This window comes from Heptranchias perlo, chromosome 5 (genome assembly GCF_035084215.1).
Source record: "Heptranchias perlo isolate sHepPer1 chromosome 5, sHepPer1.hap1, whole genome shotgun sequence".
NCBI classification, from domain to species: Eukaryota; Metazoa; Chordata; class Chondrichthyes; order Hexanchiformes; family Hexanchidae; genus Heptranchias; species Heptranchias perlo.
Genome location: NC_090329.1, coordinates 20968178 through 20984831, shown reverse-complemented (window position 1 = coordinate 20984831; position 16654 = coordinate 20968178). Strand labels below are relative to the sequence as shown.

General features: G+C 48.2%; 1 protein-coding gene across 1 annotated transcript in view; it reads right to left on the bottom strand.

Moving 5' to 3' along the window:
• col21a1 (collagen, type XXI, alpha 1) overlaps positions 1-16654 on the bottom strand; it is a 315698-nt gene that overhangs the window by 139583 nt on the left and 159461 nt on the right. The window contains exons 13-16 of the mRNA XM_067985251.1: positions 16388-16441; positions 15535-15588; positions 15370-15423; positions 15221-15274 (exon numbers count right to left, since the gene is read on the bottom strand). Coding sequence (XP_067841352.1) covers positions 15221-15274; positions 15370-15423; positions 15535-15588; positions 16388-16441 — 216 coding nt within the window. The remainder of the gene's footprint in view (positions 1-15220; positions 15275-15369; positions 15424-15534; positions 15589-16387; positions 16442-16654) is intronic.

Below are 16654 nucleotides of genomic sequence, written 5' to 3'. Positions count from 1 at the left end.
CTGCATCTCACCCGCACATAGTACCACATTTGCAGGCCACACAACCACCACTCACAAGTCACACAAACTGGCAGCTATTCAACCATGGCAGGCACATCACCCACACACCTTGCAGGACACTTACTGATACACTATCCTTTGTCTTGCAGGAGAAGATGGCGCATAACAGCCAGCAGCAGGAGGGATCTGAGGGTGGACGGGCATATTTACACGTCCTCACCCCGCCTAGAGGAGACAGTGCTTAGGATTATTGGGCGGGCTGTCGTAGCAACCATCACAACATGCCGCACTGGAGGTCCCGATGAAGGGGATCTCTGCATATCTAATGCTCCTTCTCCTTTTCCACATTTCCCTCCTCCCATAATCTTTTCTGACTCACGTGCTGCACATGCTGTCAGAACACACATCTTACTTGCTCCTCTCCCCATTCCACAACTCAACCTATTTCCCTTTGTCATTGCAGATACCCAAGAACACGTGGTGGCACCGTCCGAGGAGAAGGAGGAGGAGGAGGACACTGAAGCCACACCGTCACTCAATCTGACAGTTGCTTCCACCAGCTCAGAGACTGACACTGCGCGTCCTTTAACGGTTAGGTTAGAGGAGGGATCTGCACATTGTGAGACACTAAGCACAAGTGCGCAGGAGCCGGGGTGGGGAGATCGGATACCACAGATGCCAGCTCGCCAGAGGGCGAGGTCGCTCACTAGTTCTGCTGCAGAGGAGTCAGATGAGGACTTTGATGGGCCAGGCTACAGAAGACGTACACCACCAAATGCTTGGGCACTGGAAAACCTGCCAGAAAGCCTACGCACAATGAGAAGGGGCATGGAGGAGTCCAGCTCCAACTTGTCACAGGGCTTTGCGCAGAGCTTGGAGCCCATCCTTTCCAACATGGAACGGGTGGTCACCACCTGTGGAACCCACCATGAGCAGCGCCTTATGACTGATGTCACGGCTTCCATTGCAGCACAAACATCTGCCATCCAAGGTCTGGCTGCTGCATTTGCAGGGGCTTCCAGGGCGTCACAGCACTCCAGCAATCCGTTCTCCAGCTGATCACCAGGGTTGCTGAGGCACTGCCCCTGGAGAGTGGCAGTGGCACCATGGCAGTCGGACCTGCTATCCTCTCTCAGGACATCAGCCTTCCTGCTCCCACCCCTTCCGCTCCGCCAGTGCCCGTTGTTGCCTATCGGCAAGCCAGGCCAGACTGCTGCAGCCCATGCTGTGATGGTGCAGTTTGAAGCTGGGCCCTCCTGGCCCAGAGCTGCACGAGGTCATGCTCCAAGGCCATCTGGACATTCCTCCATTGAAGGCCAGCAGCCTTCCACCACCCATGCTCCAGCCACTGGGGAAGCACCTCATAGGAGCACTAGGATAGGTAAAGTCACACGAACAAAAGGCACTAAGGGAATGCACAAGGGTGAATAGTTCTATTATGTTTGCATAATTTCATTTATTCATTGATAAATGCGACTTTGATTTTGCATTTGGTGGTGGTTTTTGTTTATGCAATGAGCTGAGAGGGAAACCAATATGTAATCAGATGGAGGACTATCTGATTGTCTTGTGGGAGCAGAAAGGTGGGGAGTGTAGGACTGTTGGTGAGTTGGGAGATGTACTTCAAATTATTGATAGTGGCACGGATCAGGCGAGCACACAGAGCCCTTGCAGACAAGGTGTGTGGTTCCTGTTGCAGCTTTGTGTCTTCCTCCACTTCCTCTTCCGGCTCCACCCCTTCAGCCTCTTCCTCTTCCTCAGCCTCTTCCTCCTCCTGCTCCACTGCCTCTTCCTCCACAGCCTCCTCTTCCTCCACCTCTGGCTCAGAGTCTTCACCAATCATTGATGGCAAAGGCTGGTCCCTCATGATGGCGAGGTTGTGCAGCATGCAGCATACCACCACAAATCTGCCCATCTGCTCAGGGGAGTACTGCAGGGCTCCTCCAGACCGGTCTAGGCAGCGGAAGCGTTGTGTGAGGAGGCCTATGGTGTGTGCCACGATGTTGCGTGTGGCAGCATGGCTCTCATTATAGGCCTGCTGTGCACGTGTGCGTGGGTTCCTGACCGGTGTCATAAGCCATGGCGTGAGGGGATTGCCCTTGTCGCTCAGTAGCCAGCCTTTGACTTGCCGAGTCAGATGAAATATAGCTGGCACGTTGGACTGCCACATTACGAAGGCGTCATGACTGCTCCCAGGGTAGCGGGCATCGACCTCCATGATGCGATGCGTGTGGTCGAACACCAGCTACACGTTGAGGGAGTGGAAGCCCTTTCGGTTGAGAAAGATGGCTAAGTTGATGGAAGGTGAAGAACCTGTTCCTCATATGGTCTGTGACCTCCCTTATGCAGCAGTGCACTGCATACTGTCGCCAGCAGAAGCCTGAAATGCTCCTGAGCCGTAGAAATTTGCCGCCACAGTGACCTTCACAACCACAGGCAATGCTGTCCTTGCCCTGCTCTGAGGCTGCAGTTGTGGCCGCACCAGATCTCGGTCACGGCTTCCTTGGTGAATCTCAGGCATCGGATGCAATCCTCCTCGGACATGTTGAGGTAAGAGACTTGATCTCGGAAGGCCCTCATTGGGTAGGGCCGCCTGATCAGTGCCCTGTGCCTCCTCTTCCTCCATCTCCTCGCAGCTTGACCTGCTATGCGTGACCTCTCTGCATACTCCCAGTTGTGCTCAATGCACAGCGGGAGCCCTAGCAGACTGCCCATAGTTGGCAGGAATGTTTTTCAACCATGGCTGTAACTTTTTTTTTTATTCGTTCACGGGATGTGGGCGTCGCTGGCGAGGCCAGCATTTATTGCCCATCCCTAATTGCCCTCGAGAAGGTGGTGGTGAGCCGCCTTCTTGAACCGCTGCAGTCCGTGTGGTGATGGTTCTCCCACAGTGCTGTTAGGAAGGGAGTTCCAGGATTTTGACCCAGCGACAATGAAGAAACGGCGATATATTTCCAAGTCAGGATGGTGTGTGACTTGGAGGGGAACGTGCAGGTGGTGTTGTTCCCATGCGCCTGCTGCCCTTGTCCTTCTAGGTGGTAGAGGTCGCGGGTTTGGGAGGTGCTGTCGAAGAAGCCTTGGCGAGTTGCTGCAGTGCATCCTGTGGATGGTGCACACTGCAGCCACAGTGCGCCGGTGGTGAAGGGAGTGAATGTTTAGGGTGGTGGATGGGGTGCCAATCAAGCGGGCTGCTTTATCTTGGATGGTGTCGAGCTTCTTGAGTGTTGTTGGAGCTGCACTCATCCAGGCAAGTGGAGAGTATTCCATCACACTCCTGACTTGTGCCTTGTCGATGGTGGAAAGGCTTTGGGGAGTCAGGAGGTGAGTCACTCGCCGCAGAATACCCAGCCTCTGACCTGCTCTTGTAGCCACAGTATTTATATGGCTGGTCCAGTTAAGTTTCTGGTCAATGGTGACCCCCAGGATGTTGATGGTGGGGGATTTGGCGATGGTAATGCCGTTGAATGTCAAGGGGAGGTGGTTAGACTCTCTCTTGTTGGAGATGGTCATTGCCTGGCACTTATCTGGCGTGAATGTTACTTGCCACTTATCAGCCCAAGCCTGGATGTTGTCCAGGTCTTGCTGCATGCAGGCTCGGACTGCTTCATTATCTGAGGGGTTGCGAATGGAACTGAACACTGTGCAGTCATCAGCGAACATCCCCATTTCTGACCTTATGATGGAGGGAAGGTCATTGATGAAGCAGCTGAAGATGGTTGGGCCTAGGACACTGCCCTGAGGAACTCCTGCAGCAATGCCCTGGGGCTGAGATGATTGGCCTCCAACAACCACTACCATCTTCCTTTGTGCTAGGTATGACTCCAGCCACTGAATAGTTTTCCCCCTGATTCCCATTGACTTCAAATTTACTAGGGCTCCTTGGTGCCACACTCGGTCAAATGCTGCCTTGATGTCAAGGGCAGTCACTCTCACCTCACCTCTGGAATTCAGCTCTTTTGTCCATGTTTGGACCAAGGCTGTAATGAGGTCTGGAGCCGAGTGGTCCTGGCGGAACCCAAACTGAGCATCGGTGAGCAGGTTATTGGTGAGTAAGTGCCGCTTGATAGCACTGTCGACGACACCTTCCATCACTTTGCTGAAGATGGAGAGTAGACTGATGGGGCGGTAATTGGCTGGATTGGATTTGTCCTGCTTTTTGTGGACAGGACATACCTGGGCAATTTTCCACATTGTCGGGTAGATGCCAGTGTTGTAGCTGTACTGGAACAGCTTGGCTAGAGGCGCAGCTAGTTCTGGAGCACAAGTCTTCAGCACTACAGCTGGGATGTTGTCGGGGCCCATAGCCTTTGCTGTATCCAGTGCACTCAGCCGTTTCTTGATATCACGTGGAGTGAATCGAATTGGCCGGAGACTGGCTTCCGTGATGGTGGGGATATCGGGAGGAGGCTGAGATGGATCATCCACTCGGCACTTCTGGCTGAAGATGGTTGCAAACGCTTCAGCCTTGTCTTTTGCACTCACGTGCTGGACTCCGCCATCATTGAGGATGGGGATGTTTGCAGAGCCTCCTCCTCCCGTTAGTTGTTTAATTGTCCACCACCATTCACGACTGGATGTGGCAGGACTGCAGAGCTTTGATCTGATCCGTTGGTTGTGGAATCGCTTAGCTCTGTCTATAGCATGTTGCTTCCGCTGTTTAGCATGCATGTAGTCCTGAGTTGTAGCTTCACCAGGTTGGCACCTCATTTTTAGGTACGCCTGGTGCTGCTCCTGGCATGCTCTTCTACACTCCTCATTGAACTAGGGTTGATCCCCTTTCCGACCTGTAAGGCAGTACCTGCCAAAGCACTCTCAACTGTACTTTAGGAACTCTCAGTAAGAATAGGGAGCTTCAAAAAACACTTCCTACTCCTCCAGCAGCCAGAAGCAATAATCCAGCAACTAACCGACAGACAGTGCTCTGGGCTGTTTCCATAACATAGTCCCTTTTTACGGTGACAGGTCATCTGACTGACTAACAACTCCCTACCAGGTGGCTGGATGCAATGGGGCATCCCATCAGATGTGAGTACTCACCCCCGCTGGATGTCAACTCAGATCTGGGGCATGATTTTGACTCGAAAAACCGGTGGGTTGGGGGTGGGGGGGAATCTCCCACCCCCCCCCAAACGATCCCCAATCCCCCCACCAGGCTCCCCTATGATCTTTGACCACCCCTCACGATCTCTGACCCCCTCAATGACCCCCGACCTTGACCCACCGATGACTGAGCCCCCCACTGACCCCCGATGACTGACTCCCCGGTGACTGACCCCCCCATGACCCCCGATGACTGAGATCTCACTGATGACCGACCTCCCCCGATGACAGACCCCACTCACATGACCCCCGATGACTGACTCCCCCCTCCAAACTAAGACTTACCTGCTCGTATCTTCTTCCTTCCTCTTTCCCTGTCCGACTGAGGCCAGCCTGTCAATCTGGCGAGCTTGTCGGGCGGGAAACCGTCAAAAAGAAATAAAAGACATCCTTAAGTTACAATCATAAGGAAGCCCATACTTCTGGGTTCCCCTCATGAATTCCACCCCCCTTGCCCCTTTCCCGACTCCCCGATAAAATTATGCTCCTTATCTCTTGATCGCCAGGGCTATGATAGGGAGTGGGGGGCACTCCGCTCCCATCGGACATAAGTACCCCACTGGATGAGAACCAAACTCTTGTCTCTGCTCGCCAGGACCGTCTGGATTTTGGGTCAAACCCATATCCTTAGTTAAAAACATTCTGCTGCACATGTAACAATTTAGGAAAGATAAAAATCTGCCAGACAGATAATGAAACACAGTCCTTGTGGAAAAAAAATACAGTTCAAATCAAAACATAAAAACGCAAAAATAAATGTTAAACATCAACAATATTAGAATCATAGAGTGGTTACAGCACAGAAGGAGGCCATTCGGCCTGTCGAGCCTGTGCCGGCTTTCTGCAAGAGAAATCCAGCTAGTCTCACTCTCCCGCCCTTTCCCCGTAGCTCTGCAAACTTTTTCTTTCAAGTATTTATCCAATTCCCTTTTGAAAGCCAGGATTGAATCTGCCTCCACCACCCTATCAGGCAGTGCATTCCAGATCATAACCACTCGTTGCGCAAAAAGGTTTCTCCTCATGTCACTTTTGGTTCTTTTGCCAATCACCTTAAATCTGTGTCCTCTGGTTCTCGACCCTTCCGCCAATGGGAACAGTTTCTCTTTCTGAGAAGACAAATTTCTGAGAAGTGCAAAAACAGTAAGGCAGTAATAGTAGGGGATTTCAACTACCCTAATATTAACTGCGACACAAACAGTGTAAAGGGTATAGACGGCACAAAATTCTTAAATTGCATTCAGGAGAACTTTTTTAGCCCAACAAGAGAGGGGACAATTCTGAATTTAGGTTTAGGAAATGAGGCTGGGCAGGTGGAAGGAGTATCAGTGGGAGAGCATTTTGGTGGTAGTGATCACAATTCAGTTAGTTTTGGCATAGTTATGGAAAAGGACAAAGATAGAACAGGAGTTAAAGTTCTCAATTGGGGAAAGGCCAATTTTACTAAGCTAAAAAGTGATTTAGCAAAAGTGGACTGGAAACAGCTACTTGAAGGTAAATCAATGTCAGAACTGTGGGAGGCATTGAAGGAGAAGATTCAAGGGGTGCAGAGTAAACATGTTCCCACAAAGAAAAATGGTGGGGCTGCCAAATCTAGAGCCCCCTGGATGTCAAGGAGCATACAGGGTAAGATAAGGCAGAAAAGGAAAGCTTATGTCAGACACCGAGAACTAAATACTACAAAAAGCCTAGAGGAGTATAAAAAGTGCAGGGGTGAAATTAAAACGGAAATAAGGAAAGCAAAGAGAGGACATGAAAAAATCAAGGAAAGCCCAAAGATGTTTTATAAATACAGTAAGAGCAAGAGGATAACTAAGGAAAGAGTAGAGCCTATTAGAGACTAAAAAGGTAACCCTATGTGTGGAGGTGGAAGATGTTGGTATGGTGCTCAATGAATATTTTGCGTCTGTCTTCACAAAAGAGAGGGACGATGCAGACATTGTAGTTAAGGAAGAGGAATGTGAAATATTGGATGGGATAAACTTAGTGAGAGAGGACATATTAAGGGGATTTGCATCTTTGAAAGTAGATAAATCAACAGGGCTGGAGGAAATGTATCCCAGGCTGTTAAAAGAAACAAGAGAGGAAATAACGGAGGCTCTGACCATCATTTTCCAATCCTCACTGGATACAGGAGTGGTGCCGGAAGATTGGAGGACTGCTAACGTTGTGCCATTGTTTAAAAAGGGAGTGAGGGATAGACCGAGTAATTACAGATCAGTCAGTCTAACCTCGGTGGTGGGCAAATTATTGGAATCAATCCTGAAGGACAGGATAAACTGTCACATAGAAAGGCACAGAGTAATCAAGGACAGTTAGCATGGATTTGTTAAGGGAAGGTTGTGTCTGACTAATTTGATTGAATTTTTTGAGGCGGTAACAAGGAGGGTCGATGAGGGTTGTGCATTTGATGTAGTCTACATGGATTTTAGCAAGGCTTTTGACAAGGTCCCACGTGGCAGACTGGTCAAAAATGTACAAGCCTATGGGATCCAAGAGAGAGTGGCAAGTTGGATCCAAATTTGGCTCAGTGGCAGGAAGCAAAGGGTAATGGTCGACGGGTGTTTTTGTGACTGGAAGGCTGTTTCCAGAGCGGTTCCGCAGGGCTCAGTACTAGGTCCCTTTCTTTTTGTGATATGTATTAATGATTTGGACTTAAATGTAGGGGGCATGATTAAGAAATTTGCAGATGATACAAAATTGGCCGTGTGGTTGATAGTGAGGAGAAAAGCTGTAGACTGCAGGAAGATATCAATGGATTGGTCAGGTGGGCAGAAAAGTGGCAAATGGAATTCAATCCGGAGAAGTGTGAGGAAATGCATTTGAGTAGGGGCAAACAAGGCAAGGGAGTACACAATAAATGGAAGGATACTGAAAGATGTTGTAAGATTCTCAAAATTCACAGATCCCCCAAAAACTTGGAGAAAAACCCTAAAGAAATTCACCTTTTCCCTGAGTATGGAAAAACCTTGGCCATTGACCAAAATCTTAAGATGGAAGGATAGGTGAGAGGTCACCAGACGAAATCAACAATACACAGTGGAATGTGGGAGAATTACTGCTTCAGACATGTCTCTGTTTTAATGCAAAACGTACAGCAGGTGGTCAACACGCACTGCCATTGAAAGAGGCAACTGCTTCAGGCATGGTGGGGTCATGTCTTTGTTTTAAAGCAAAACCGATCAACACCTAGGACGTTGGATACAAAAGGAAGCCTGTATACCAGGTGATCAGCAAATCGGAATTAAAACAATGACCCATCGGGAGAAGCAATTGCAACATGATGAGGGACCATCAAAATGCCATCAAAGATTCTTAAGGACTTTGTAAGGATTGTTTAAACAGACATGAAGTGTCTTTTTTAAAGTGACGAAGCCCATTGTAAGAGAGGGATATAGAAGTGGAAACTCAAAACCTCTCTCTCTCTCTCTCTCTGGCTCTGGCTTGCTGGCGCTTGTGTGCTGCTGATCTTGTTCTGCCTGTCTCTGGAAGGAAGAGCAGCTTCCAGCGAACAACAAGGCGAGGGGGCACAATACAGATTATACAACAACAGGAAAGCAGTTCGACAGGGAAGGTCAGCAGCTCTAGAAGCAGGCCGACACACAAGAAGAAACCAGAGCAACAGCCCCAGTGACCATCAGACACCTCGCGGCAACAAGGGCCTTATGAAACAACCAAACGAATATTGCCACCAACCAACCGGGTAATATTGGGCCACCGCGACCAAAGAAAACCAACTCGGGAGAAAACCGAAGATCCACAAAGTTTCCACTCTACAATCTATTTCTGACTTACCTCTGGGTGAATTACTGTCAAGGATTCGTTTGGTGAGCATTATCTCTGGCCCTTTAGAGTCCAACTTAGTTAGTATAGTGGGATTGTGAGGGGTGAGGTACCTTTCCACTGTAATCTCCCTCGTGTGTACTGAAGTGTTCCCCATTTTATTAGAGTGTTAAGATTGTTGTGTTGTATTTTCTCTCTTGAATAAAGGTCAAAGTTTCTTGCACCAAAACCAGTTGTGTGCTGCACTTTGTCACAACCTCCAAATAAGTCCAAGGTCTAGAACCCAGGGAGTGGAAGCGATTCGAACCGCTCAGAAGTCAGAGGTGAAGCTGACACACACCACCACCCCCTACAGTGTAGAGGAAGTGAGGGACCTTGGAGTGCATGTCCACAGGTCCCTGAAGGTAGCAGCACAGGTTGATAAGGTGGGGATGGCCTTAGCGAGGTGTTCGTCGTCATCGATGACATGTTGAAGGCTGCGGAGAACATGGTGTAGTTTCTCCGCTCCGGGGAAGTACTGGACGACGAAGGGTACTCTGTTGGTTGCGTCCCGTGTTTGTCTTCTGAGGAGGTCGATGCGATTCTTCGCTGTGGCCCGTCGGAACTGTCGATCGACAAGTCGAGCGTCATATCCCATTCTTACGAGGGCGTCTTTCAGCGTCTGTAGGTGTCCATCGCGTTCCTCCTCGTCTGAGCAGATCCTGTGTATTCGTAGGGCCTGTCCATAGGGGATGGCCTCTTTGACGTGGTTGGGGTGGAAGCTGGAAAAGTGGAGCATCGTGAGGTTGTCCGTGGGCTTGCTAAGAGTGAGGTGCTGAGGTGCCCGTCTTTGATGGAGATTTGTGTGTCCAAGAAAGAAACCGATTCTGAGGAGTAGTCCATGGTGAGTTTGATTGGGGGAATGAAACTTGTTGATGTTATCGTGTAGTCTCTTCAGTGATTCTTCGCCGTGGGTCCATAGGAAGAAAATGTCGTCGATGTATCTGGTGTATAGCATTGGTTGGAGGTCCTGTGCAGTGAAGAAGTCGTGCTCGAACTTGTGCATGAAAATGTTGGCGTATTGGGGTGCGAATTTGGTCCCCATGGCTGTTCCGTGTGTTTGGGTAAAGAACTGGTTATCGAAGGTGAAGACATTGTGATCCAGGATGAAGCGGATGAGTTGTAGGATGGCGTCTGGAGATTGGCTGTTGTTGGTGTTGAGTACTGAGGCTGTTGCAGCAATGCCGTCATCGTGGGGGATACTGGTGTAGAGTGCCGAGACGTCCATCGTGGTGAGAAGTGTTCCTGGTTCAACTGGTCCGTGGGTGCTGAGTTTTTGTAGGAAGTCTGTGGTGTCGCGACAGAAGCTGGGGGTTCCCTGTACGATGGGTTTCAGGATGCCCTCGACGTATCCAGAGAGGTTCTCACACAGGGTTCCGTTGCCTGATACGATAGGATGTCCGGGTGTGTTGGCTTTGTGTATCTTTGGGAGGCAGTAGAAGTCTCCTACGCGGGGAGTACGTGGGATGAGAGCACGTAGGATGCTTTGAACGTCTGGATCGAAGGTCTTGATCAGTTTGTTGAGCTGGCCCAATACGCCAACATTTTCATGCACAAGTTCGAGCACGACTTCTTCACTGCACAGGACGCACCCCAATACGCCAACATTTTCATGCACAAGTTCGAGCACGACTTCTTCACTGCACAGGACCTCCAACCAACGCTATACACCAGATACATCGACGACATTTTCTTCCTATGGACCCATGGCGAAGAATCACTGAAGAGACTACACGATAACAAGTTCCATCCCACCATCAAACTTACCATGGACTACTCCTCAGAATCGGTTTCTTTCTTGGACACACAAATCTCGATCAAAGACGGGCACCTCAGCACCTCACTCTACCGCAAGCCCACGGACAACCTCACGATGCTCCACTTTTCCAGCTTCCACCCCAACCACGTCAAAGAGGCCATCCCCTATGGACAGGCCCTACGAATGCACAGGATCTGCTCAGACGAGGAGGAACGTGATGGACACCTACAGACGCTGAAAGACGCCCTCGTAAGAACGGGATATGACGCTCGACTTGTCGATCGACAGTTCCGACGGGCCACAGCGAAGAATCGCAAAGACCTCCTCAGAAGACAAACACGGGACGCAACAAACAAAGTACCCTTCGTCGTCCAGTACTTCCCCGGAGCGGAGAAACTACACCATGTTCTCCGCAGCCTTCAACGTGTCATCGATGACGACGAACACCTCGCTAAGGCCATCCCCACGCCTCCACTACTCGCCTTCAAACAGCCACCCAACCTCAAACAGACCATCGTTCGCAGCAAATTACCCAGCTTTCAGGAGAACAGCGTCCACGACACCACACAACCCTGCCACGGCAACCTCTGCAAGACATGCCAGATCATCGACACGGATACCACCATCACACGAGAGGACACCACCCACCAGGTACATGGTTCATACTCCTGTGACTCGGCCAACGTTGTCTACCTCATACGTTGCAGGAAAGGATGCCCCGGAGCATGGTACATTGGCGAGACCATGCAGACACTGCGACAACGGATGAACGGTCACCGCGCAACAATCGCCAGACAGGAGGGTTCCCTCCCACTCGGGGAACACTTTAGCAGTCAAGGACATTCAGCCACCGATCTTTGGGTAAGCGTTCTCCAAGGCAGCCTTCGAGACACACGACAACGCAAAATCGTCGAGCAGAAGTTGATAGCCAAGTTCTGCACCCATGAGGACGGCCTCAACCGGGATCTTGGGTTCATGTCACGCTACACGTAACCCCACCAGCAAAAGGGAAAAAAAGTTATCTGTTTTTAATACTCTCTCTCTCTCTCTCTCTCTGCCATTTGGGTCTCTTTCTCTCTGTCTGTGTAATTGGCACAATGTATATTCAGTGTACTGGGACGTACTGTTCTCCGTGACTGGCCTGTTTGAACACCAACGACAGCTTTTGATTGGTGTGATGGTGTCCCAGCCTCATATAAGATATGGGATTTGAGAACCTTTCACTCATTCACCTGACGAAGGGGATAATCTCCGAAAGCTTGTGATTTTAAAATAAAATTGTTGGACTATAACCTGGTGTTGTAAGATTCCTTACATTTGTCCACCCCAGTCCATCACCGGCATCTCCACACCTTAGTAGAGAGGTCAATAACCAGGGGGACTATATTTAAATTAATTGGCAGAATGATTAGACGGGAGCTGAGGAAAGATTTTTTCACCCAGAGGGTGGTGGGGGTCTGGAGCTCTCTGCCTGAAAGGGCGGTAGAGGCAGAAACCCTCAACTCATTTAAGAAGAATCTGGATGTGCACCTGAAGCGCCGTGACCTACAAGGCTACAGAACAAGTGCTGGAAAGTGGGATTAGGCAGGGTGGCTCATTTTCAGCCGGCGTGGACACGATGGGCCAAATGGCCTCTTTCTGTGCAGTAAATTTTCTATGATTTTATTTGCTTTATGTAAAGTCTTCATGATTTTGAACACTTCTATCAAATCTCCTCTTAACCTTCTCTGCTCTAAGGAGACCAACCCCAGCTTCTCCAGTCTATCCACGTAACTGAAGCCTCCAGTCGCTGGAACCATTCTAGTAAATCTTTTCTGCACCCGCTCTAAGGCCTTCACAACCGTCCTAAAGTGCAGTGTCCAGAGCTGGACACAATACTCCAGCTGTGGCCAAGCCAGTGTTTTATAAGGGTTCATCGTAACTTCCTTGCTTTTGTACTCTATGGGCTTGATTTTCCCAGGAAATTGCGGGTGCGGTGGGTACAGGGGCGCTCCAAAAATCGGGGAAATACCGTTTGGGTTTGGAGCCCTGCTCCAACCCACCAACGACCGAGTTCCCCACGCGCGCACCTGTGTGTGCGCGGGCGTCCCGAATCCGGAAGTCCCGACATCAATTAAAGCCGGCGGGATGATAGTTAAAGAGCCAAATGTACCTCATTGAAGTACTTAAGGCACTTTACTTGTGACAGATTACGTGGTTAGAACGATTTTTAATTTACCTGGGCAGTTTTCCCACGGCTTCTGATTTGGGCCGGATCAAGCAAAAAGAAACAAAATAAATTACATAAAAAACCATTGCATGAAGTTAAAAGACAAAATGAACCTACCTTTCCACCCTGCTCCGATGTCCGATGTTTCCCTCTCCGATCTCCCCTTCTTCACCCCCCTGACTTCCCCTTCTTCACCCCCCGATGTCCCCCCGACCTCCTCTTCTTCACACCCCGATGTCCCCCCAATCTCCCCTTCTTCACCCCCCCATGTCCCCCCGATCTCCCCTTCTTCACCCCCCCGATGTCCCTCCCAATCTCCCCTTCTTCACCCTCCCGATCTCCCTTTCTTCACCCCCCCGATCTCCCCTTCTTCACCCCCCCGATGGCCCCCACTGATCTCTCCTTCTTCATCCCCCCTGATATCCCCCCCGATCTCCCCTTCTTCACCCCCACAATCCCCCCTTCTTCACCCCCGATGTCCCCCACGATCTCCCCTTCTTCACCCCCCCAATCTCCCCTTCTTCACCTCTCTCGATGTCCCCCCGATCTCCCCTTCTTCACCCCCCCGATCTCCCGTTCACCCCCCCGATCTCCCCCAATCTCTCCTTCTTCACCCCCTGATGTCCCCTTCTTCACCCCCCGATGTCCCCTTCTTCACCCCCCGATGTCCCCTTCTTCACCCCCCCGATGTCCCCTTCTTCACCCCCCCCCGATGTCCCCCTGATCTCCCCTTCTTCACCCCCCAATCTTCCCCTCTCCCCCCCGAATATCCCCCTCCCCCCAGATCTTCCGTTCCAGCACTGGATGACATCTCACTCTCTCTCTCTTTCTCTCCACCCCCCCCACCCCTCGCATTGCAGCTCCTAAGAGCAGCCAGCCTGTCAACCAGGCTGGCTGCTGGGTGTAAAACCCGGAGAGCACGTTAATCACCATCAATTACGATGCGATTGCGTTGGAAACGGTAAGGTCTATTCGGGTTTGCTACGTGCATCTTCACCCCCGCCCCCCTCCAACTCCCGTTGCCAACTCACCACCATTTAAAATCGAGCCCTATGCCTCTATTTATAAAGCCCAGGATCCCATATGCTTTTTTAACTGCTTTCTCAACCTGCCCTGCCACGTTCAACAATTTTTGCACATATTTGGGACTCTACTCATTGGAGTTCAGAAGAATGAGAGGCGATCTTATTGAAACATATAAGACTGTGAAGGGGCTTGATCGGGTGGATGCGGTAAGGATGTTCCCAAGGATGGGTGAAACTAGAACTAGGGGGCATAATCTTAGAATAAGGGGCTGCTCTTTCAAAACTGAGATGAGGAGAAACTTCTTCACTCAGAGGGTAGTAGGTCTGTGGAATTTGCTGCCCCAGGAAGCTGTGGAAGCTACATCATTAAATAAATTTAAAACAGAAATAGACAGTTTCCTAGAAGTAAAGGGAATTAGGGGTTACAGGGAGCGGGCATGAAATTGGACATGAATTTAGATTTGAGGTTAGGATCAGATCAGCCATGATCTTATTGAATGGTGGAGCAGGCTCGAGGGGCCGATTGGCCTACTCCTGCTCCTATTTCTTATGTTCTTACCCCCAGGTCTCTCTTTTCCTGCAGCCCCTTTAGAATTGTACCCCTTAGTATATATTGCCTCTCCTCGTTCTTCCTACGAAAATGTATCACTTCACACTTCTCTGCGTTATTAATATTTATTTTGAAGCTATGAAGACTTATTACAGTTCATTCATCACGGATATAATTTTCTCTCAGTTCCAACTATATGTCAAGCTAGAGTACAGACACTAATCCTGACACACAGCTGAAAACTTCAGATGAAGAATCAACAGTGTGGAACTAATTTCACCTTGAAAGATAAATTCTCTGATGTGGCTGCTGAGTATTCAATTTTTCCCCACCAAACCATTTAAATGAGCACATTATGTGTTTTTAATCACTTTTGTTGTCCGATGTTCTCATTAATTCATTGCGTCCATTTAATTGAGCATTAGACAATTTGGGGTGAAGAATCCCTTTGTGCACTAAATGTAGAGAATGTGTTTACAATTTCACTAGACACAGCAGACAGAAGAAACCTTTCCCATGGTGATTGGTTAACTGGTCATTTATCTCATTGCTGTTTGTGGGACATGGTGTGTGCAAATTGGCTGCCATGTTTGCCTACATAACGACAGTGACTACACCTTAAAAGTGATTCAGTGGCCATGAAGTGTTTTGAGACATCCTGAGGATGCGAAAGGTATTATATAAATGCAAGCTCTTTCTTTCTTGGTGATACAGTAAATGTTGTTTAGGGATAGAAACCAATTACAAACTTCACAAACCTTTGTGCCAGGAATTCCAGGTAAGCCATTTTTTCCACTTTCACCTTGATGCCCCTATGAAGTTAAAAAAAATGTTAATGCAATTGTATTACTGTGTACACTTTACGCTGATAAATTTCAACATCAAACATTTGTTCATTTAAACTTACAGGAGGTCCACGTAATCCAGGGTAACCATAAGAACCTTTGTCACCTTTTGCACCCTTGAACAAAAAATGGTACTAAAATCAGTTTTAAAATATTTTATTCTGTATCTTTGAAGCAATAGGTTAAAAGTTTTTATCTTCAAAAATTAAAAATGATTTTGCATGTACCTTTTTACCCTCAAAACCACGCAGGCCTGGTTCTCCTTTGAAACCTTTAGGACCCTGTAATGCAAATAAAACGTGTAACATTGAAACAAGAAATGTGTTTCATAATAAAATAACAGTCCTCAACAATAGAATTACAAGATCACTCGATAGGAGTTGTTCCTTTGCGGAGCATCTTTAAATAGGCTTCTTCAGGTCTGCAGTATATATCTTTATTGACAAAAGCTTCAATTCTACTCTATTTAAGTAAGTAATTATAGGTAGAATACAAAGGACTTAAATGTTTTCAACTACAACAGCAGGCCATCATTACTAAACAGACTGCAGCTAATAAATATCCTGGAATGTTTATTGATGTGCAGAAGGCTTGTGTGTAGTTATTTGTTGGTAGTTAACATTGGTATGCATTACAGCTACAATACTTTTGGAAAAATTACTCAAATTTCCAATGCATTACTGGTGGAGGGAGGGTGGAAAATCTGCCTCTAAACAATAGATTGTCTCTGAATAGTACTATCTTAAGTGGATCTGTATATTGTGGTACTGTGTACCCACAGCACTTGAAATCACTGTCATTGCAGTAAGTTTTGATCTGTTGCAGGATCCAAGAATGATAGGAGACCTGGTATTTAGGCTCAAAAGGATATTGTTACTGTAAACAGCTAAGATAAACACTTCTGTACACCTGCCTTGCTTTACTTATATAGAAATCTACAATTTGAATTTATTGTTCTACAGTATGTCTTGTTATAGTTCTTATCTTGTGATTTCTGATTGATGAAATTAGCTTCCAGACCTGTAAACCTTCATTCCTCCTCCAATATAAAAAGATTAAGACATCTTCTGTAGTACTTACCATATGGCCTGGTGGTCCAGATAGTCCTTGAAAACCTGGAACTCCTCGTTCACCCTGGCACAATTAAAAAATGATTTTACAAATCAAACTTAGTCATTTCAATTAAATTACTCAACCAGACATAATTATTTCTTAGTTTAAATTACTGTACAATTTTAAATTAATTCAGTTTTCAGTACACTTCACATACTAATCCAAGTATATATGATTCTAGGAATGATTTACTCTCAACATTTGAACCTCCCAACCTAAGTTATAAGAAGCAAA